General features: G+C 45.5%; 1 protein-coding gene across 1 annotated transcript in view; it reads right to left on the bottom strand.

Moving 5' to 3' along the window:
• The window catches only part of rftn2 (raftlin family member 2), a 104,040-nt gene that overhangs the window by 49,519 nt on the left and 31,385 nt on the right, over positions 1–23,136 (bottom strand). Inside the window, exons 6-8 of the mRNA XM_080198776.1 lie at positions 22,504–22,855; positions 16,801–16,977; positions 7,168–7,371 (exon numbers count right to left, since the gene is read on the bottom strand). Coding sequence (XP_080054902.1) covers positions 7,168–7,371; positions 16,801–16,977; positions 22,504–22,855 — 733 coding nt within the window. The remainder of the gene's footprint in view (positions 1–7,167; positions 7,372–16,800; positions 16,978–22,503; positions 22,856–23,136) is intronic.

Here is a 23,136-nt window from a genome sequence, read left to right as displayed (position 1 = left end):
TTAATGAGTATGTGTCAGCTACGTACGGCAACTTCACACAATCCCTTATTTATCAGTGCCTAGTCTCTTGCTGCAATACTGTGTAAAGATGCTTTTGGCACATAATTTGTTACTTCTAATAAATACACCACCATAAGGTGGCGTACCTGATGGCTCAGCTGAGTCTTTTAAAAAGGAAACACCAAAAAAATCAAAGTCTACACATTTTCTGCTTATTGGATAAAATTGACATCTGACATGTTACAAAATGTGCCTACCAGTAAGTTGTGTTAACAAATATCTGATTTGTTACACACAAAAATAGTTATGCATAAATCAATTTTAGGTGCACACAAAAATTGCCCAATGTGCAAACTGTACCAAAATATTATGCAAGCCATATGGAATCAGGACATGACAATGCACTCATTCTTGTTCTTGCTGTTTGAAGGTAGATACCTAACCTTCACTGTCTAGTGATTCTTAACTATGGAATACTAATCTTTGCCAAAGGTTATTGAATTCAATTCCAAAAATACACTCCTGGTGGGTAATCTTAATACAGTAATTTGTTCATGTGAAAATGTTACTAAAAGATATATTCAACACGATTTTTTTGTTTCTTGTTACAGTGCTAAATAATCATTGACTGTGAGAAAATATCTTTGGTGATTGCACCTAATACTGCTGTCATTATTAAGCAGTGTTGTGGATTATTTCCTTTAAAAAATCTGCCTCATAAACCTGCTTCATGAACTAAAAGCTTAGTATTAGACATATATAGAAGACAGATCGCACATGACACAGTAAAATACCATTGATAATTTTTTTCCCTCATTGCTTCTCCTGATCTGAAGTTTTATCACCAGTAGAGATCATAAGACTGTTAACTTGCTGCAATGGTTTTCTCAGTTTTATTGTGTTAAACCACACATCATCCTTGGTCAACTCCTTGAGCTAAGATGGTCAAGAAGGAGAACTTGCTACGGGAATTATGTATATAAATTCATGTTTCTTCAATCTGTAGAACAAGACCACTGATAGAGTTTGCTATTGAACTGAAATATTTAATACAAAAACCTAGATTACTGTGGGTAGTAGATGGTACCTACACCTTCGGTGCAGATGGTTTGTCGATTATAAACCATGGGGTCTGCCTGGATGCTGGGGTCTGGTGCTGCATATGGGTCTAGTTCCCATAACATTTAGCTAGATAATATGTAACACTTTGCTCCAATGTCAATCTTTATCTTCAGCCTTGTGTTTCTACCAATTATGTTGAGGGTGGTGAGGATGTGTGACAGTGACCACACTCTCACAATACAGTCTCTCTAGCTTTGTTGCTTCGGCTGAGCTCCAATCCATTTACCTATTAATTCATTCAAGCTCCTACCTGTGGACACCCAACTAGCTGCTACGTTGCTATGGCAGGGAAGGACTGCCATGGTTTCGATCTGCAGCACTTAGCAAAGTGATTGCATGTCCCACATTTGTTGCATTTGACCATGTGTAAAACAAACTGTTCTGTTCTGAGGATGCTGACAACTGCAGTTAGAGCAGAGTGCCCTCTGAACTGTGAATACTTCTGTTTCCCACTGAAAATCTTGGCATCATTTTTCTGATTGTTCATTTAACATAACGCTTATGACATTGAGGTGGGGTGGGGGAGGGAAGGGGGGAGAAATCTTACCATCGTGCCTCACTGGCCAATGGGCGGGGTGAGCCGGTAGGATCACTCAAGAGGCGAGCAATCAGGTTTGAGTCCAATTTCTCATCCCTTGCAATCTTACCGGCAGCAGAAATCTGGCAAGGTCAATTATTTAAATATATCATCTGGGCTCACTTGCCTCTGTGGCCTCACTAAGAGAGGTTCTCTCTGGTGACAATCACAACTGGTCCCCAGTAATGGGGATCAGGTATGATGGCCTAGCCAGTAGGACTGGAGGGCATTGAAGCTCCACCCAGGAGGTTGGGGGCATGGGGGGTGCCCCTTGGGCAATACCAGACTGGCCCCCAACACTGCTGACTGGCAGCCTGGCACTGCCCACTGCACAGTGCCGGGGGATGGGGCAAGGCTGAGGTAGGGCGATGAGTGGTGGCAGGGAGTACCTGCTGCCACTCTGCAGATCGGCGATCGATGAGAGGAGGGAGGTGGGATTGGTCCAGGGTCACAGGTCTGGTGGGGGAATGTTGCAATAGGCCATGGGCCCCCGCTGTGACTGGGGGCTGACTGCTTTAGGTCATGGAGGTTGGCTGAGAGCAGCAGAGGTTGAATGACACGTTTTCTCTTCTCACAGCTGAGGGACCTGCACATGTGCAATTGCACCCTCGGCTGCTCTCAACCAGCATTTGGGCGATTTAAGCTTTGCGCCCTATGTCAATGCACGAAAAGTGGTTTTTGCTTTTTCGTGCACTGTGTGCACAATATGGCAGATTTGGATTTGCCCGAAAAATGGATCAGAAAGTCTCATATTTTCATGCTCATCCAGGCCCTAGAATTTGTTTCATAAGATTGCACCTCTCCCTCCACCGACTCCGGCTCCTCCTCCCCCGCTCCCCCCAAAGCTTTTTCTTGCAGCAGCTGCTTGTGGACTAAATCACTATGAGTTCATAGAAACCCTACAGTGCAGAAGGAGGACATTCGACCCATCAAGTCTGCACCAACCACAATCCCACCCAGGCCCTATTCTCATAACCCCATTTATTTACCCTGTTAATCCCCCTGACACTAGGGTCAATTTATCATGGCCAATCAACCTAATCCGCACATCTTTGGAGTGTGGAAGGAAACCGGAGCACACAGAGGAAACCCACACAGACAGAGGGAGAATGTGCAAATTCTACACAGACAGTGATCCAAGGCTGGAATTGAACCCGGGTTCCTGGCACTGTAAGGCAGCAGTACTAACCACTGTGCCACCATGCTGCCCATAATTGACAATAATTGTCAATAATAATTCACTAATCATTGGATCTCAAATTAGTTCATCAGTGAGAGTTCCAAACGTACATTTCTTTCCCAATATTTTCAGAATGGCCATGTAAGATTGTATTGGTTTCTCCACTCTTTAGTTTGGATTGAATGCATGTCCATAGAGGATTATGTTTTTTACCAGAGGACAGAGATTCTCAGAACATTTGAGGATCATTTCAGGGACCTCTTTCTTCCTTTGCCTGGAAGACAACCAAATTTTTCGATGGCCTCGGGGTCTGCTATATTTAATAGAGTATAAGCCTGTATCTTCTTTAGACTTGTCAGACAATGCAGCACCTACCGTTGGGGTGGCATGGTAGCACAGTGGTTAGCATTACTGCTTCACAGCTCCAGGGTCCTGGATTCGATTCCCAGCTCGGGTCACTGTCTGTGTGGAGTTTGCATGTTCTTCTCGTGTCTGCGTGGGTTTCCTCCGGGTACTCTGGCTTCTTCCCACAGTCCAAAGATATGTGGGTTAGGTTGATTGGCCATGCTAAGAAATTGCCCCTTAGTGTCGTAGGGATATGGGGGTCGGGCCTGGGTGGGATTGTGTTCAGCGCAGACTTGATGGGCCGAAGGGTCTCTTTCTGCACTGTAGGGGTTCTATGATCTATGATCACCTGAGTCAATATGCAACTCCTTCTCAAACATTTCCCAATCTGCATTATTTTCATCAAGGATGAGTGGGTGGATGCAGTAAAATCCTTGTGCCATACTGTCAACCTCTGACACTATGTAAATGTACTGGCTTCCTGAATCACTGACAGCAAGGACTTTCAACATAGATTATTTTATTCACTAGTTTAGCATCTACTTCAACACTTGTGCTCTGCCCACACTTCGGGAATAATGCCTGTGCTCCCACCATGCTTTTGTAGCTATATCATCACGTTCTCGTGTGACCACTTGGTCTACAAAACCCACCTGAGGAAATTTCTGCCTGCTAATTCTATTTCTTTCTCTCCACAAATACTGTCAGACCTGCGGAGCATTTCTGGCATCTTCTGAAACCAAAAGAAAAAATGCTGGAACATCTCAGCAGGTCTGGCAGCATCTGGAAGGGGGGAAAAGAGTGGCATTGAGTCCAGATGACCCTTTGTCAAAGCACAAAGGCATAGAAAGTGGAAGGTATTTATACTGTAGGGTGAGGGGATGAAAGATGAGTCATAGCCATAAAAAAAAGGAGAAAGACTGTTAATGGCATTCCATAGAGAGAATAGAAGATATGAATGGCCAAACAGCAGAGAAGCTGAAATCAGAGGTTAACCATGGCAGATGAAGATGTGGGGGGGGCGAGGGGGGAGATGGGTGGGAGAGAGGTAAAATTGAGAAAAAGTGAGAAAAGGGAAGCAAAGGAGGCATAAAAGGTAAAGGGGATAAAATAGGGGGGGGGGAAGCTAAAGACAATAAAGAAATAAAAGGTTGAGAACAGTTAAAAGTTAAATAAAATGAAAACAAAGGGGTTGAGGTGGGTTGAGCTAATCATCTGAAGTTGTTGAATTTGATGTTGAGACCGGAAGGCTGTCATGTGCCTCGCTGGAAGACGTGAAGCTGTTCTTCCAGTTTACAGCCTTCTGGTCTCAAATTCAAATTCAACTCTCATCTTCCAGCAACAGACCTGCTGAGGTTTTCCAGCATTTTCTCTTTTGGTTTCAGCTTCCAGCAACCGCAGTGATGTGTTTTTATCCTGACATCTTCTGATTTTATCTGAGATACAGCAATACTTGCCTTTCTTTTGCCTGCATAAACTGATGTCTGTGGCGACCTCTAGTGGTCTCTTTGAAGGATCTGGAAAAACCAGAGCACGCATGATGCATGGTCCATCTGGTTTAGTCCAGTTTCTAAGAGGGAGCCAAAAACTGGAATCAGTCCCTTGTACTACGGTGGTGAATACTACAGGCCAATCTCGTGTTCAATATTGTTATTTACATCTGAGATGGACTTATAGAAATCATAAAAACCCTACAGTGCAGAAAGAGGCCATTTGGCCCATCGAGACAGCACCCAGCTCCCTGGAGTTGAACCCAGGTCCCTGGAGCTGTGAAGCAACAGTGCTAACCACTGTAAACCATGCTGCCCTTCTTATTGACAATACAAAGCTCAACTTCCAGATCACGATGATCAGACTGCAAGTTCTTGCTTGAGGTCATCCCAATTAATTTAGTCAAAATGTAAAACCCTTCTTGCAGCATTCCTTTTGAAGTTGTAACAAATTTGATTCAATTAGTAGTCATATTGCAAACCAGTGTGTTGTTGCTGGCTTTCAGATGGAGAGGAAATCAGTTAACGTTAGATTTTAAATAGCATTTTGTTCACTGGGAAACAAACAAGCTGGGTAAAACTTTTAGTAATTGTAAAAGAATGTCACTTCACTGTGGTAGTCTTTTTTTTGCCAGTTGATTCTCAAACTGGCAACAGAAGTCATTGGGCAGAAAAATTATTGGGTAGAAATTGTAAGCGTTGTGCCTATTTTTGGGTACAAAATGAGCGCAAAGCACTATGGTGATTTGTGTAGCCATTGGTCCAACTGCTACATTGGATAGGGTGTATTTTTAAGCGTATTACATCTATTAAATATGTAAATTTGACGCTAATGTCTGTTGAAGGACTCCACTGATGACTGCACCAGCAGTAAATTGAGTAGGTATTGGGCCTGGTCTACTTCAATCGCCTACCTGGCCCAGCTCCAGGTAGGTCATTTAAAAATATTCTTATGAGAAAACTTACCCTGTGGAGTGAACAAAAGTGCTTCTTTAACACAGTTCCCAGTTATTCCTCCCAGGACTTGTCTGCTGCCACAGAATCAACTGGCCACTAAGATCTCTGTTCAAGCAATGTAACCAGTATAGCAAATATGTAAGGAGCAATTCCCATCAATACTTGGGCCTCTGATTCAGGTGCTTACTGGTCTTACAGCATCTAATTGAAAGGTTATAGGACTGGAAGAGTAGATAATTGATTTATGCCAATATCATTTCACACATAACTAAGAATGAAATCATCATTAGATTATGACTTTGAAAACTACGGTTAAATGGATCTAGTTAAGATTCATCAAGATAAACAAATCTAATTCTGACATTCCAGCTGAATTTCCTATCACCAGCAATTGTTATTTTGCAATGTCTGCCTCATAACAAATTGAACAGTAACTCAGAATTGGAATCAAAAACAAAAGAGAAATAGTGAATGTCATAAATACATACAAAAATATAAATTAGAAGTAGGGGTACTCCCTGTGGCATCCAGACTTCTCCATCATTTCATGAGATTATATGAGACTGATCAGATTGTGGAAACCTTAATACTGGGAAAGGCCCAATGGTGGCCACCTAAATGCCTGAAAGGCCTCCTCAATAGAGCTGACAGGCCTTCCCTGCTGGTTCTCTATTCGCTGGATGAGATGCCCGTCAGCCCAACAGAATCCCAACCACACCCGAAGACACCTACTAGAATCACTAATGGTCCAATCAGCATCCTGCTCTCCAATTACTTTTAAGTGGTGCATAGGGCAGCACAGTGGTTAGCACTGCTGCCTCACAGGACCAGGAACCTGGGTTCAATTCTGGCCTTGGGTGACAATGTGTGTGGAGTTTGCACGTTCTCCCATGCGTTTGCATGGGTTTCCTCGCACACACCAAAGATGTGTGGGTTAGGTTGATTGGCCATGCTAAACTGCCCCAGGTGTCAGGGGGATTAGTGGGGTAAATGCGTGGGGTTGCAGGGAAAGGGCCTGGGTGGGATTGTTGTTGGTGCAGGCTTGGATGAGTGGCCTCCTTCTGCACTGTAGGGATTCTATGAAGCATCTTTGAAATTAATCAAAACAGTTTCAGTGATCTTTGAATGGAGGATCCACTGCTCACCATTCTGGTTCCTATGCCTTTTCCTGGTAGTTACTGAAACACTTTCTAACATCCTGACAAGGTAATTTATTGTGAGAGATTACATTCAATCAAAATTTAACAACCATCGTCCTTTGCTTGTTCCCATAAATCTTACAAGATAGGAATGTTTCAGTTTACCTGTTTACATTAATCAAATCATTCAGTTTACATTAATCAAATCATTTGTCATTGCACACACATTTATCAATTTTCTAATGCAGTAACTTTTAGACAATTACCTTCGAACAAGTAAAATTATTGTATCCAGCTCAGATGATGTGGCATTTGCAAAAGCTTCTCGTTGTAAATTTTGATGCAGTATATATTTACCTTTCATTGTTTCCCAGGCAATGAATGAATCCACCAATGACATGCCACTTTTATAATAAGCTGTTGTGATCTCCAACCAATCTGCTTCCAGGGTACAGATGGTTTGGCCTTTCCTTGTTACTCGGAGAGAGATATTGCCTTCGTGGTACGACCGCCCACAGAAGTCTTCATCAGAAATATTGAAAACAGCAAACAGTTTCAAATCTAGAATAATAATTAATAAACTCTCAGATTATTGGAAAATGCACAAAATCACAAAACGTTGCAAGACAACAGATCAAATATACTTTTCCTAGAGAGATATAATTCAAAACGTAATTGAATAATAGAATAGGTAACTTCCCTCGCACTGAAACTGATGGGTTTAAATCAATGTAACTTTTACAGAAGAAGAGGTTGCTGGGAAAACTCAGCAGGTCTGGCAGCATCTGGAAGGAAAAAGAACAGAGTTAACATTTTGAATCTGTTTTGTCCTTCGTCAGAACTGAAGTTCATTGCCATTGAACTAATTCTTTGTCAGAATTGAAGGACAGAAGTGAAGTGTATTTATTAGTGTCACAAGTAGGCTTACATTAACACTGCAATGAAGTTACTGTGAAAATAGAGTCCTGACGAAGAGCTGAAAGGACTCAAAATGTTAACTTTGCTTTTCTCCTCTTCCAGACCTGCTGAGATTTTTCAGCATCCTCTTCTTGTTTCAGATTTCAGCGTTTACGGTACTTTATTTATTTTGTCTTTTTTTTTAACAACTCAACTGGCAAGCTGTACTTTACATTGGAGAGAACAGTTGATCCAATCCCATTTGTGGAGATTGGGGGTTTAAAACAAGTGACTCCCTCATCGGGAAAAGGGTTATAAAATGGGAGGCTGATCAAATCTTGCCAGTTTTCCACTAGATGGGTTAGGCTAAAGTGACCCCATTTACGGATTTTTTTTTCAGAACTGGTGGTGGATGTGCAGAAAGAAACAATATGTTCTTACCCTGCCCTTTTCACTTTCACTTCTTTGAGAGTTTTGTGAATTTTCTAAAGTGAAAGAAGACAGCTAAATTGCTTCCGAATTAAATTGAACCAAAAGGCGAAATAGAACAGCAAGCTAGGATTCTCTTCCATTAGCCTCAGATTGATAATATTTCACAGTACCATTGATCAGTAATTCATCAGCATGTATTACCAAACAGCAGTTCCACCAGTTCCGTCAATTTGATGCTCCAAAACATGTTGCAACAACTCTGACCAGTTCAGTCAATAGAAAACACGAGTCAATTGGATGTTTCTAAGTAATGGCTGAGATGCATCTGACCCATAGGAAATGCTCCACTGAAAATCTGGTTGAGAAAGTAAGCTATCTCATCAAAAGTCATTAGTCAACCAAATGTCACAAATCTTTAGTACTCGAGTATGTGATCTGTGAAACAAGTGCTCTTAATGTTACTTAATATTAATATCACTGTTCATTGTAATATTTCTAAATTAATAATATATTCCGTTGATTAGAAAATAGGAGTGGATTCTGCTATAGAGCTTGATGGACCCAAAAAATGCTTGTAAGTAAAATTGTCTATTTTTAAGTTTTGTTATAATTTCTCACTACTCCTTTTTTGCTGGGTCTGTGGGCTGGATTTCTGAATCAGGATCCCAACACTGCATCGTGTCAGAGTCAGTGACATGATGTGATTTTCAAATGTAAAATACGTAACTGACCTGAGGCAAGAGCAATGGCTAATCAGCAGTGCCGGTGACAGGACGGGGATCTGGAGAACCCTTTGAAAAGGCGAGCAACAGCCATGATTGGGCTTGTCTTTCACTGAGAATATGTCTCAAGAAGGTGCTGAATGGGCTGGCATTGGCATGGTCAAGTCTGCATGGGCAGACTTGCCCAAAGTTTTACATTTTTAAGTTATACTGGAGCTTTTTACTTTCTTAGCAAATTAAAAGGTCAATACTGAAAAGGTAAGAGATACACAGTTTGAATTCTTTGCTGGACATTATGGCTACAATTGTTCAGTTTCCTTTAAATTCCAGGGATTGAGTTGCAGTTTATGTGAAACTGCAATTGCCAGTGACAATTCCCATTTTAATCCATAATCAGTCTTTTCCAGAACTCAAATGAACTTTACTCCTGATGTTTCTTTTGAGGGAAATTCACCATCCCTGGGTGGGTTTTAAACTGCAAGATATAGAGCTTTAATCTGAACATAGAACATAGAAAAACTACAGCACAAACAGGCCCTTCAGCCCACAAGTTGCGCTGATGATATCTGTACCTACTAGGCTTACCTATAACCCTCAATTCTATTAAGTCCCATGTACTCATCCAAAAGTCTCTTGAAAGACCCTATTGAATTTGCCTCCACCACCACCAATGGCAGCCGATTCCACTCACCCACCACCCACTGAGTGAAAAACTTACCCCTGACATCTCCTCTGTACCTACTCCCCAGCACCTTAAACCTGTGTCCTCTCGTAGCAACCATTCCAGCCCTGGGAAAAAGCCTCTGAGAATCCACCTGATCTATACCTCTCAACATCTTATACACCTCTATCAGGTCACCTCTCATCCTTCGTCTCTCTAAGGAGAAAAGACGGAGCTCTCTCAACCTATCCTCATAAGGCATGCTACCCAGTCCAGGCAACATCCTTGTAAACCTCCTCTGCACCCTTTCAATAGTTTCCACATCCTTCCTGTAATGAGGCAATCAGAACTGCGCACAGTCTTCCAAGAGAGGTCTAACAAGGGTCTTATAAAGCTGCAGCATTATCTCCCAACTCCTAAACTCAATACCTCGATTGATGAAAGCCAGTAAACCATATGCCTTCTTAACCACATCCACTACCCGTGAGGCTGATTTAAGAGTCCTATGGACCCGGACCCCAAGGTCCTTCTGATCCTCTACACTGCTAAGAGTCTTACCCTTTATTTTGTACTCCTTCATCCCATTTGACCTGCCAAATTGGATCACTACACATTTATCCAGGTTGAAGCTCATCTGCCACTTCTCTGCCCAGTCTTGCATCCTATCTATGTCACGCTGCAACTTCTGACATCCCTCCAAACTATCCACTGCACCACCAACCTTTGTGTCATCAGCAAACTTACCAACCCATCCCTCCACTTCCTCATCTAGGTCATTTATGAAAATTATAAACAGCAAGGGTCCCAAACAGATCCCTGGGGCACTCCACTGGTGACCGACCTCCATGCAGAAAAAGACCCATCTTACATTTGAATAAGAGAGGAGGGAATACCTCCACTCTTCGATTAGCAGCTTCTGCAAACTACCTTTACTTCTGAGTTCAGTCGCTGTATCAAGAGATTTCAAATGTGATTAGTAGTCATGTGACCTTATTTCCTCACAATAATTTCAGAAGAAATTTATTTAGTTGATGTCTGAATCTGTTGTTTGTTCCGTGGCTTAAAATGTCCCAATCATAAGCTTCTGAAGGAGTTATTTTTCATTTTGATGATCCTCTTCCAGGTAGCTATTGTTCTGGTATATTTTCTGTCTCCACAGGAGAGGTAGTCTTATATAGATGCAAATGATATGTCAATGTTTCCTTTTGAAAGGAACCTTGACACCATTAGATGTGAAATTCCATAAGCAACATGTCAGAGCACATCTGCAATGCAATCCATATAGAAAATTTCTAGCAAGGTGGTTAACTTATAATACCAGACATCAGGCAACTTGTAGCAGCCATCCTCGGTCCCTGACTTTTCTTGTCTTTAAAAACAATTCAGTATATTTTGATCAGGTGGTGAAATTACAAATTGATCTCACTCTGTCACAATTCCCATCAGTGTTACAGAGGGTAAATCATAGAAATCATAGAAACCTACAGTGCAGAAGGCCATTCAGCCCATTGAGTCTGCACTGACAACAATTCCCCCCCAGGCCCTATCTCCATGTATTTACCTCACTCATCCCGCTAACCTATGCATCCCAGGACACTAAGGGGCAATTTAACATGGCTAATCAACCTATCCCGCACATCTTTTGGACTGTGGGAGGAAACTGGAGCACCTGGAGGAAATCCACGGAGATACAGGGAGAACGTTCAGGCTCCACACAGACAGCGATCCAAGCCAGAAATCGAACCCGGTTCCCTGGCGCTACAAGGCAGCAGTGCTAACCACTGTGCCACCCCTAAAGGGTAATGAATGGGTACCTCCTCAGAAGATAATCTTTATCTTCCAGCAGGCACTCGTGGAGTCTGGATGTTGGTCTGAAGACTTGAGACACCAAAAGATGAAGGAATCATGACAGTTGCCCAAAATCAAGCACAGCCTGTAAGATTCATTTCCAATGATCATAGGCCAGCTGGACATTTAGTGAATAAATGTTCTGTTCAGGATCCCGGCTGGCCAGTTTGTCGGTGCCTTGATGGCTACATGTGTATAATCAATGACCCCCAGGAGCCATGGGAATACAGCAAAGACCAATGCCCTCTGTGCCTGTGCTAGCCCGCAGTCTTAAAATGGGTTTCGTAGAATCATAAATCCCTACAATGCAGAATGAAGTCATTCAACCCATCAAGCCTGCACCGACAACAATCCCATCCAAGCCCCATCCCCATAACCTCACTCTGCTAATTCCACCCGACACTATGGAGGTGATTTTACCTTCATGTTTTCGGGCATGATGGTCACGGGCATTCGGCCTCTGATCTTCAGGTAAGCGTTCTCCAAGGCGGCCTTCACGACACACGACAGCGCAGTCACTGAGCAGAGACTGATAGCCAAATTCCGCACACGAGGACGGGATCTTGGGTTCATGTTACACTGTCTGTAACCCCCATGACTTGCCTGGACTTGCAAAATCTCACTAATATCCTGTCTGGAGATAATACATATCTCTTTAAACCGTGTTTAACGCTCTCTTCACTCACATTGCCTGTACCTTAAGTCTTGACTAGCTGTAAAGACTTGCACTCCAATCATTCTGTAAATTGAGTTTGTGTCTTTATATGCCTCGTTTGTGAAAAGAACTCCCACTCACCTGATGAAGGAGTAGCACTCTGAAAGCTACTGGCTTTTGCTACCAAATAAACCTGTTGGACTTTAACTTGGTGTTGTAAGACTTCTTACTGGGTCTCCTTCTGATCAGGAGGATGCCTCTATTGAAGTTTCTCCTCACTATTTTGTCCAATGTCAGAATGACTTGATCCAAATTCCATTCCGTCAGGCCTTCCTCTGCCAACCTTTACTGTGCAAGTGATGCCACAACCTGAAGATCCTCCCAGGACTCCTACCTCTCCCTTGACAAATACTGTCCTCGATTAACCAGCAAAGGCTGCTCCTCTGAGGTCTGTTAATGAGTTCAATGAGCACTTAATTGGAAGTGGGTGGGTTTCAAAATAGTTCTTGCCTTCCCTTTTAAAATTGCATTGTGTTCCAGAGGACGTGGGATCCAGTGTAGCTGCACTTGTTCCCATTTTCACTGGCATTTGAAAATCCAGCCTTATATTTTATGGCTGCTGTATTATAACGCTTTTGCTCATAAAATATCAAGCTCACTTGAACATATGAATGAAGAGTAGGAGTAGGATACTCAACCCTTCTGGCCAAAATTAGGCGAGGGGGAGATTCAACAAGACCTGGGTATCCTTGTATACCAGTCTCTGAAGGTAAGTATATAAAAGAATAGCAGGCTGTAAAAAAAGGCAAATGGTACATTGGCCTTCATGGTGAGTGTACTCAAGTACGTGAGTAAAGATGTCTTGGTGAAGCCACACTGAAATATTGGCTGCAATTCTCACATTGCAACCCACAACATGCTGATTAGCATGAGTTTACATACTTTTGCATGCAATTATTGGAATCCACATGGCAATCTCTGCCCATGTCTGCTTTACCCTTTGGTGTGATGTTAACTTTCGTGCAAATCAGAATAGATATTTAAAAGTTGCAACCTGGTGTGGCAGCCTTGATCTGGCGTGAGGAGGTAAGTGTTGCTAGTGGAGCACGGGGATGTTGCAGGCAGGTCCTGGAGACACCTGGTGGCCTTCCTCCTGCTGCCTTCAGGTGTTGGCCCATGGACCAGTGATACCTGTGGGGTGGCTTGCTAGGCGAGGTTCCGTCAGGGAGTCTCACTGGCCTCCCCCCTCTTCCTGGGCAGCTCTGTCACACGTTGTGGGAAGCAGCCTTGAAGGCTCCCGCTCCCTCTCTCACTCCAAACAACACTGTAGTGCACTGTGGGAAGCAACCTCATGGGCTCCTGCTCCCTCCTCCCCCTCCGCAGCACTTTGCAATGGCGTTGTCTTGACGTAGAGTGAAGTCAGGGCCTCCACTGAGTGTTGGTGTTCTGGGGTGGGGGAGGAGTGTACCATGTGCTGACTAAGGCCTAACCAGATGAAGCAGCTGCTGCTCCAGGCCAGGATGCAGAGGTTCAGACATGGACTGCATGGAATCTGCTGTCACCGGCCATACATCCGGTGCTGATTTGCAGTCTGTCCCTGCCCTGTGACATGAACCTGCAACACATGCCTGTAACAGATGCTGCAGTTGCACACATAGCAATGGCTCAAGGGTGCACATTGCCCATGTCTGCACACTGACCTGCAAAATCTGTGCCAGCATTTATCATAATGGGAATCTCATGCAACCCTAATTGGGCCATGCATGGCACCATGGATTGTGTGGGGTTGCCAGCTCTCACAAGTGGGGGTTCGGGCCCAAATGAGGGAATGGGATGGTGCTAGGTCTGTGGAGACAATGATAATAATCCGTCACTCTATGCTCTTTCCAAACCCCAGTGCAGATGGATCTCGGTTTGCTTGATCTGGAGCTGGCCGTGTTGGTTGCAGCAGGGGCAGAGGAGGAGGAGGCTCAGGAGTAGTGGGCTTGGAGACACCACCGCAAGAGCAGCCACCACTAGACCCTCGGGAAGGAGGGCAGGGGGCTGCCTCTGAAGACCAGGAGGTGGGTGAGCAGGTTCCCGAAAGGGTGCACAAAAAGCGGATGGTGCCGAAGCCAAGGAGGTACAGGCCCCACACTTCCTTCGAGGCCCTCTGAGGGGATATGCCGTCGCTGGTTGCACCTGTCCAAGACCACGGTGCGACAGATTTGTGAGGTGCTGTCACATCTGGCACCTTGGGGGAGCAGCAGTCCCTGCTCTTTGGTGACGGCAGCCCTCAATTTCTATGGCTCCAAGTCATTCCAGGCTCCTGGTGGCAACCTAGCTGGGATTTCCCAGGCCTCGTTGCACAGATGTGTGTGGGACATCACAGATATCCTGTATGCCTGGACAGGGACATTAATTTCGATGTGAGCCATGCACAGCAGCAGGAGGCCCGGGCTCTCGGCTTCGCATCCATTGCTGGGATTCCAAATGTGCAGGACGCAGTGGATGGCGTACACATTGCCTTGCAGGCCCCCCATCCAGACCTGCAGCAATTTTTGAACCAGAAGGAATTCCATTCCCTGAACGTTCAAATTGTCTGCGACCAATGGCTGAAGAGCATGCAGGTTGATGCGTGTTACCCAGGGAGTGTCTATGGCAACTTTGTGATCTGGCATTCGGACATCCCTGGGCTCTTGACCAGCCCAGGCTCCCAGGATGGCTGCTAGGTGACAAGGGTTATCTGTTAAGGTCATGGCTCCTGTGTGGAGGCCCCAGACTGAGGTGGAGACCCATGCGTTGAGTGGTGCATCGACCTGCTGAAGTTGCAGTTCAGCTGCTCGGACCGCTCTGGGGGTAGGCCTACAGTATGACCCTGTGCATGCTTCACGCATCGTTTGCTGCATTCTGCACAACATTGCCCAGCAGTGGGGAGGCCAGCTGGAGCAGGGGCAGGAGCAGCAAGGAAGCGAAATGGGTGCCCAGCCATATGAAGAGCTGGAGAAAAGACGGCGGGCGGCAATGGCAGGTATCCGGCAGGGAAGGACATCTTGATTGCATCCCGCTTCACCTAGTGGTGCTGTGCTATGAGGGGGATGCAACCACCACACATCCACCACACGCCAGGAGCAAGTGCAGCCGCTCTTCCCCCTCCAAACCAACCTGGGCCCTTAAACCACCACATCACCCTTCCCCACTTCTGTCATCCCACCATCCTATCCCCCAGAAACACCCGACTCTATCAATGTGCCTGGACTGGCAATGGTTGTGAGTCTTGGTTGAAGGCTGGAGGATGATGACAACTCGCTGTGATGCACCCTGGGATCCTGCTCCTGGCACAATTCAAGTCTAATTCCTACCTGTACTCCAAATGCATACTGCCACCCTGGTCCATGTAGCTGTAAGGATTGGGACATATGTTTTTTGGCCAAGAGAGGCACTTGTACCAGGGTCTGGAGGATGTTGGGGAAGGTAGGGCAGGCACTCTGAAACATGGGCTGAGTCTGCAAGGCTCAACAGACAGCACCTCTATCTTTAGGAGTTGGGAACACTGAGATGGGGGCGGGGGGGGGGGGGGGGGAGTGGGGGTTGGGAGGGGAGAGAATTAGAAACACATTAATCACAGCGTGATGTGCAATTAACAGTTTATTGTGCTCTTAACATAAATGATTACCAAACCCTGGCTAATGCTGACCTTCACATGTGCCCTCTAGCGAACTACAACTTTCCAACTAGGTGCTGTCTACTGTTTCTCCTAGGCGCTATCACAGGTGAAGGTCGAGGTGTCCGGCTGTGATGCACGCCCTGTTGCCTGTGATGCCCTTGGCGGACGTCCCCGGGTGGCTAGGACTTGGAGGGCCCCGACTGGCTTGCGGATGGTACTGTTTTGGTGTCACCCTATTCATCTCGCTGGCCCTGAAATGCCCCGGTGTGAGAAGAGAAGGAAAATCGAAAGGTCTCTGGACATCCGGGATCTCCTGGGTGGAAGACACCAACATGGCCTCAAGCCCTTCTTCCTCTCTTGGGGTGCCCAGTGGCTCCAGGGGCACTCAATGGAATGCCAGGGTAGCTGGACTGAGTTCCAGAAGCTCTGGTGTCAGCTGGCTCTGCCAGCCCTGGAGGTCTAGATGTGTCTGCCCTTGATGTGTGACCTCTCAGTCCTGGCCCTCTGAGACTCAGCCAAGCTCTGGCGTCCCTCCGCTATAGCATTCTGTGAGCGAGCCAGGCTCTGGGGCCCCTCAGCAGTAAGTTGTCGAGGCTCACAGCCACAGTCTGCTGTGTTTCCAGAATGCCAGCGAGAATCCCAGCCACGGCCAGCAGTGTCTCTCACATGCCCCTGACACCCATGGCCATCAAACGTTGTGCCTCTTGGATGCCAGAAACACACTCGCCTCTGGCCCATAGTGTCTCCAGGATGGCACGGACCCTGTCACCCATGAGGACAGACTCCTGAGCCAGACTTTCCACTGCAGTCACCATCCTTGCAGTGTTGGTCTGGGTCTCATGCTGTGTCAGCACCACCTCCTGCAACAGCACTCTGTTTGACTTCCCTAAACAGCCTTGCAGTCGCAGCATGGTTGCTGACAGCCCGGATTTCCTGATGCATCTCCACCAGCCTTGGGAGGAACAAACAGAGGCCCAGCAGCTGGCTCGGGGACGGTTGAATCCTGGCCTCCAGCAGACTTCTGTGTGCCCGAGCCCTCGGATGTGCCCACCTCCACCCGATGTGCATCAGCAGCTGTGATATGCTCACCAAATTGTGACCCAGAAACCTCAACCCTAAAATTACCCACCGTGGTGATCACCTCTGTGTTGTGTGGTACATGCTGATGATGTTTCAGTTGTGCTGCCCTTGGAGGATTCCTCAGCACCTCCCTCCGAGGTGTCACCCAGGAGGTCATGGACAGTGTGCTCCAGAGCAGCGGGGGTGGCAACAATACCCAAAGGGCCGGGCTCCTCTGGGTCCAGAGCTGGAAAAAGAACACACACATTAGGGGGAGGGAGCAAAACATTCCATGCAGCATCGCTCTTCTTTATAGGAGGACCAAGATTGAGAGTGCACTTCTGCTCACTTGTATGCTGTACGCCGACCTAGCTGTCTGTGACCATTCGATATGGCCCATCACCCCCTGATATGGAGATGCTGGTGTTGGACTGGGGTAAGCACCGTAAGAAGTCTCACAACACCAGGCTAAAGTCCAACAGGTTTATTTGGTAGCACAAACCACAAGCTTTTGCAGCACTGCTCCTTCATCAGGTGAGTGGGAGTCATGTTCATAAACAGGACATATAAAGACACCACAAGCTTTTGGAGCGCTGTTCCTTCATCAGGTGTATGGTGGCATTGCTGCAACTGCCTCAGTACTCAACGTCAACAACTGCCAATCTCCAGATGCAATTTTACATCTCCATCTGCTTCATCCTGGACCACAATGTCTTCACCTTCAACAACCAGTTCTTCATCTAGAAACATGGAACAGCCATGGGGACTAAATTCGCACCTCAATATGCCAACATCTTCATGCACAGGACCTTCAACCGATGCAAACGTTGAAGGTATGTTGATGACATTTTCTTTCTTTGGATTCATAGTGAACTATCACTGAAACAACTATATGATGACATCAACAAGTTCCATCCCACCATCAGACTCACCACGGACTACTCTCCGGAATTGGTTGCATTCTTGGACACACGCATCTCCATCAAGGACGGTCACCTCAGCACTTCACAGTACCTCAAGCCCACAGGTAACGTCACAATGCTCCATTTCTCCAGCTTCCACCCTAAACACATTAAAGAAGCCATCCCCTACGGACAAGCCCTCTGTATACACAGGATCAGTTCAGAAGAGGAGGATCACAACAGATACTTCCAGGCGCTGAAAGATGCCCTCATAAGAACAGGATATGGCGCTTGACTCTTCGATCGACAGTTCCGACGCACCACAATGAAAAACCGCACGACTGCCTCAGAAGACAAACATGGGACACAGCAGACAGAGTATCCTTCACCGTCCAGTACTTCCCTGGAGCGGAGAAGCTACGACATCTTCTCCAGACCCTTCAACATGTCATTGATGGAGACGAACATCTCGCCAAGGCCATCCCCACACCCCCACTTCTTGCCTTCAAACAACCGCATAATCTCAAACAGACCATTGTCCGCAGCAAACTACCCAGCCTTCAGGAGAACAGTGACACAACGTCACACAACCCTGCCACAGCAACCTCTACAAGATGTGCTGGATTATCAACACGGATGCCATCATCTCATATGAGAATACCATCTACCAGGTACACACTTGCAACTCGGCCAACGTTGTCTGCCTGATACACTGCAGGAAAGGATGTCCAGAGGCATGGTACATTGGGGAGACCATGCAGACGCTACGACAACGGATGAATGAACACTGCTCGACAATCACCAGACAGGAGTGTTCTCTTCCTGTTGGGGAACATTTCAGCAGTCATGGGCATTTGGCCTCTGATCTTCGGGTAAGCGTTCTCCAAGGCGGCCTTCACGACACACGACAAAGCAGAATCACTGAGCAAAAACTGATAGTCAAGTTCCACACACATGAGGACAGCCTTAATTGGGATCTGGGGTTCATGTCACATTATCTGTAACCCACATGACTTGCCTGGCTTACATAATCTCACTAACTGTCCTGTCTGGAGACAATACACATCTCTTTAACCTGTGCTTAATGCTCTCTCCAGTCACATTATCTGTATCTTTTAGACTTGATTACCTGTATAGACTCGCATTCGAACCATTATCTTGTAAATTGAGTTTGTGTTTTTATATGCCCTGTTCATGAACATGACTCCCACTCATCTGATGAAGGAGCAGCGCTCCGAAAGCTTGTGGCTTGTGCTACCAAATAAACCTGTTGGACTTTAACCTGGTGTTGTTAAACTTCTTACTGCCATCATCCCCTGCCAGCTCCATGGCATGCTCCTCCATGCTATTCAGCTGCCCCAGGTCAGGCACAGCACCACCAGTCTGTGTTGTCTCCCATGTGCTGTGGATTTTCTTTTCCTGTGGGGACACTAGGTGGATAGCAAGCATCAACACATTGTAGTACATGGTGTGCAATGCTTGCCTGTGTCTCGGGCATTATGCTGACAGTTCCGGGGAAAACGGACTCCACTGAAGGGTGCTCGTTGAGGGATGAGAGGAAGGGGTTAAATTCTGTTCCTCGGGAATGCCCTTCAGGTGTCTAGGCAGGGTTGGAATTCCATGCCAAGCATCTGCAGGTTCCAAGTGGGATGCTCTTTCACCCTTGCTGCTTGCAGAATGTCGTACATCTTTTTCGACACTGCTGGCCAGAGCGCAGTGTCAGACTCCTGGCATTCACTGCTTCTGCCATCTCCTCCCACAATGCCTTGGCAGCTGCACCCCCAGGTTAGGAACAGACAATCATGCTTCATTCTATGGCATCTAGCAGGTGCTCCTGGTCTGCCTCCAAAAATCTTGGAGCCAGTTTCCATGCAGCCATCTTTGAGGTGTGACTGGCTGTGTGTCCATTCCTGCAGCTTATATACAGTTCTGGCTTATTAGGGGACTGCAGGTGCTGTGAATGTGGCCAGTTATGGGCCGGTTGGCAACAAATACTTGAGAGATTTTGAAGGCTGCATTCAGTTGAATGTCATTCATCCCTCAAGTTGCTGATTGGCTGCCATTCAATAGGCTGTTGTGTTCAGGGGAGGTGCAATTCTTAGGACTCCTAATGGATTAGCTGCTGTGTGTGTGTGTGTGTGTGTGTGTGTGGGGTTGCAGGGGGGAGGTGGTCTGGTGGTGGTGTGCAATACTCAAGACTCCCACTCAAGATGGAATGATCACAAGCTAGGATTGTGCATGTCAGCACATTGCTAGTTCTCTGCAGGGCAGCAGTGGGGATAGTATGTTTAAGGGATGGAGGGATTGCATACCCGCATTATCCAGGTCCATGGGAGATGAGGAGAGCAGGCGGCCATGTCTGTGTGTGGGGCGAGACAAGGTGGGGTGGCAGCGATGAGGCCAGCCTTGTTTCTGTGGGGGAGTTGTAGGGGCCAGCAATGAGGTCAGTATTGTGTGTGTTGGAGGCTTGTGGGGCCCAGCAATGTGTTGGGGAGGTGGAGGGGGTTGTGGGGGCCAGTAGTGTGTGTGGGAGGATTGTAGGAGCCAACGATGAGTGTGGGGGGGTTGTGGGGGCCAGCGATGTGTCTGGGGTTTGGATGGCAGTGATCTGGATGCTGGGATGTCTTTTATGTGATCTCCCAGTGATATGCGCATGCATGGGTTCCTGCACATCCTGATTTCAGGCTCTTTGGCGTGAATAGGCCCCGCTCCACAAGGCTTAATGAGTGACTGGGACCTCAACAGTGCACAGAATGAGGTGAGAAGCTGAACTGAGAAAACAGTTGGGATTTAGAACTGAATTGGTTCTCCCACCAATTCAGCACTTTTGGGAGAATAACGGCCATTGTGTGCAGTTCTAGTCTCCTTATCTGAAGAAGGATATTCTTGCTGCAGAGGGAGTGCAGAGAAAGTTTACCAGACTGATTCCTGGGATGGCAGGATTGATGTATGAGGAGAGATTGAGTCAGTTGGGAATGTATTCAATGGAGTTTAGAAGAATGAGGGGGGTTCTCATGGAAACCTATAAAACTCTAACAGGACTAGACAGGGTAGATGCAAGAAGGATGTTTCCGATGAGGGGGAGCCCGGAATCCAGGGTCACAGTCTAAGGCTACAGTGTAAACTGTTTAGGACAGAGATAAAGAGAAATCTTTTCACCCAGGGAGTGGTCAGCCTATGGAACTTGTCAGGAAGGTAGTTGAGGCCAACACCTTGTATGTTTTCAAGAAACAGTTAGATGTCCCACTTGAGGCAAAGGGGATCAAAGGATATGGGGGACACAGCAAGATCACGCTATTGAGTTGGATGATCAACCAGAATCGTAATGAATGAGCAGTCTCGAAGGCCAAATGACCTCCTCCAGTTCTTGTTTTCTATGTTTCTATGAGCCTGTTCTGCCATTCAATGAGATCATGGCTGATTGCAACTTCAACTCCTCTCTCCCACCTACATCCCATAACCTTTCACCACTTCCCCTTTGCTTATCAAGAATCTATCTCCGCTTTAAAAATATTCAAAGAATGCTTCCACTGCCTTTTCAGGAAGAGAGTTCCAAAGACTCATGACTTTCTGACAGAAAAAATATCTCCTTATTTCTGTCTTAACTGGATCACCCCTTATTTTTAAAGTGACACCTAGTTCTGGATTCTCTCACAAATTAAACCTTCCTCTCCAGATGCACCCTGTCAAGACCCGTCAGGAATTTATATGTTTAATTGAAGTCACCTCTTATTCTTCAAAACTCCAGTAGATAGAAGCCTAGCCTGTCCAACTGAAAACAATTAGTCTAACCCAGGTATTAGTCCAGTAAACCTTCTCTGAATTGCTTCTAATACATTTATATCCTTCCTTAAATAAGGAGTTCGATATTGTACACAGTACTCCAGACATAATCTCACCGATACCGTGTATAACTGAAACATAACCATCCTACTTCTGTATTCAATTCCCCTTGAGACGTTTGATAACCGTCTGTGAGCTTTCTAATTAGGTGCTGTACGTGCATGCTAGCTTTTTGCAATTCATGCACAAGAATGTCCATATCCTTATGCATCTCAGAGCTCTGCAATCTCTCACCATTGAGATAATATGTTTCTTTTTTTATTTTGTTTGCCGAAATGGACCATTTCACACTTTCTCGCATTATACTCCATTTGCTAGATCTTTGCCCACTCACAACCTATCTGCATCCTGTTGTGGCCTTCTTGTGTCCTTTTCACATCTTACTATCCTACCTTTCTTTGTATTAACAGCAAATTTAGCAACCATATCTTTGGTCTCTTCATCAAAGTCAATTATATAAATTGTAAGATATTGAGGCCCTAGCACTGATGTCTGTAGCACATCACTTGTTACATCTTGCCAATCAGAAAAAAGGCCCATTTACACCCATCCTTTGCTTCCTATTAGCTGGTCAATCTTCAATCCATGCCAATATACTACCCTCTACATCATGAGCTTTTACAGGAACAACAATATCAGAAATATAAGCTGATTTTCCATCCTCAGTTTGACATGCATGTGACCCTCAAAGGGTTCCCTACAGGATCAGATACTTAAACCGCACTACAGTTTGCATTAGAATCTAGCTGTACGCGCTCAAAATAAAAAAAAGTTTGTCATTCCTCTGTTTGTATTAAGAGTGGTTCATTCTTATATAGGATCCTGGATTGAGTATAACTTTTTCAGATTATATTTCATCTGGACATACACTGTAACAGATGTTCCATAATAATGAAACTGGAGTGAACTTTCTATATTTGAGTATCTGACTACATGAAAATGTAGTCTGCAAATAAATACCATTTTTAACCACAGAATGAAAGAGGAAAGAGGAGACTGATTTTTAAAGATCAATAAATAAGACAAACCTTCCTTTGGTTGGCCAGGTGGGCAGCTTTCATTTCCAATTCCTTTCTCTCTCCCATGTAAAAGATCTTCATCTGTGACTGGCCCATTCTCTAAAACATTAGTGACTTTATTGCATAAGTGTTCTCCTTCTGCAGCAAATTCCACAGCTTTTCTGATCAAAGTCCCCTCATTGCATTTTATGTAGTTCTCAGGATTATGCTTTCTTTGATCTGGCAATTTTAAGTAGACATCCTGTCCGCAATCTGTATCAGGTTCTCTTGATGATTTTGTGCCATTGCAGTTCTTTGACTGGGAACTGAGTTGATTTAAAAATCCAATAAACTTCATTCCTTTTTTGGCTAAATCATTCACCTAAAATTAAACAACACAGAAGCAAAAATTGCATTTCTGTCAATTTCAAAACAAACACATTCTTATACTTTTAAAAACTGGTTGGGCAGTAATGTGCAGAAGGAACATATACACATGTGCAGCAGCTGGTGGCTCAGTGAGATTACCTATTAAGCAATTTCAGGAGTGGAGCTCCATTATCGCACAGCACTCCCTTGTACTGAACATTGCCCCAAAGTAACTGTGTGATGTGCAACTCCAGAAAGGGGGCTGCATTCCTCCTATGGCTCCTTGTACTGAAT

The sequence above is a fragment of the Carcharhinus amblyrhynchos genome, chromosome 11 (assembly GCF_965287045.1).
Source record: "Carcharhinus amblyrhynchos chromosome 11, sCarAmb.v2.hapA, whole genome shotgun sequence".
Lineage (NCBI taxonomy): Eukaryota > Metazoa > Chordata > Chondrichthyes > Carcharhiniformes > Carcharhinidae > Carcharhinus > Carcharhinus amblyrhynchos.
Note: the sequence above shows the minus strand (reverse complement) of the source record. Positions and strands in the feature narration are given on the sequence as shown.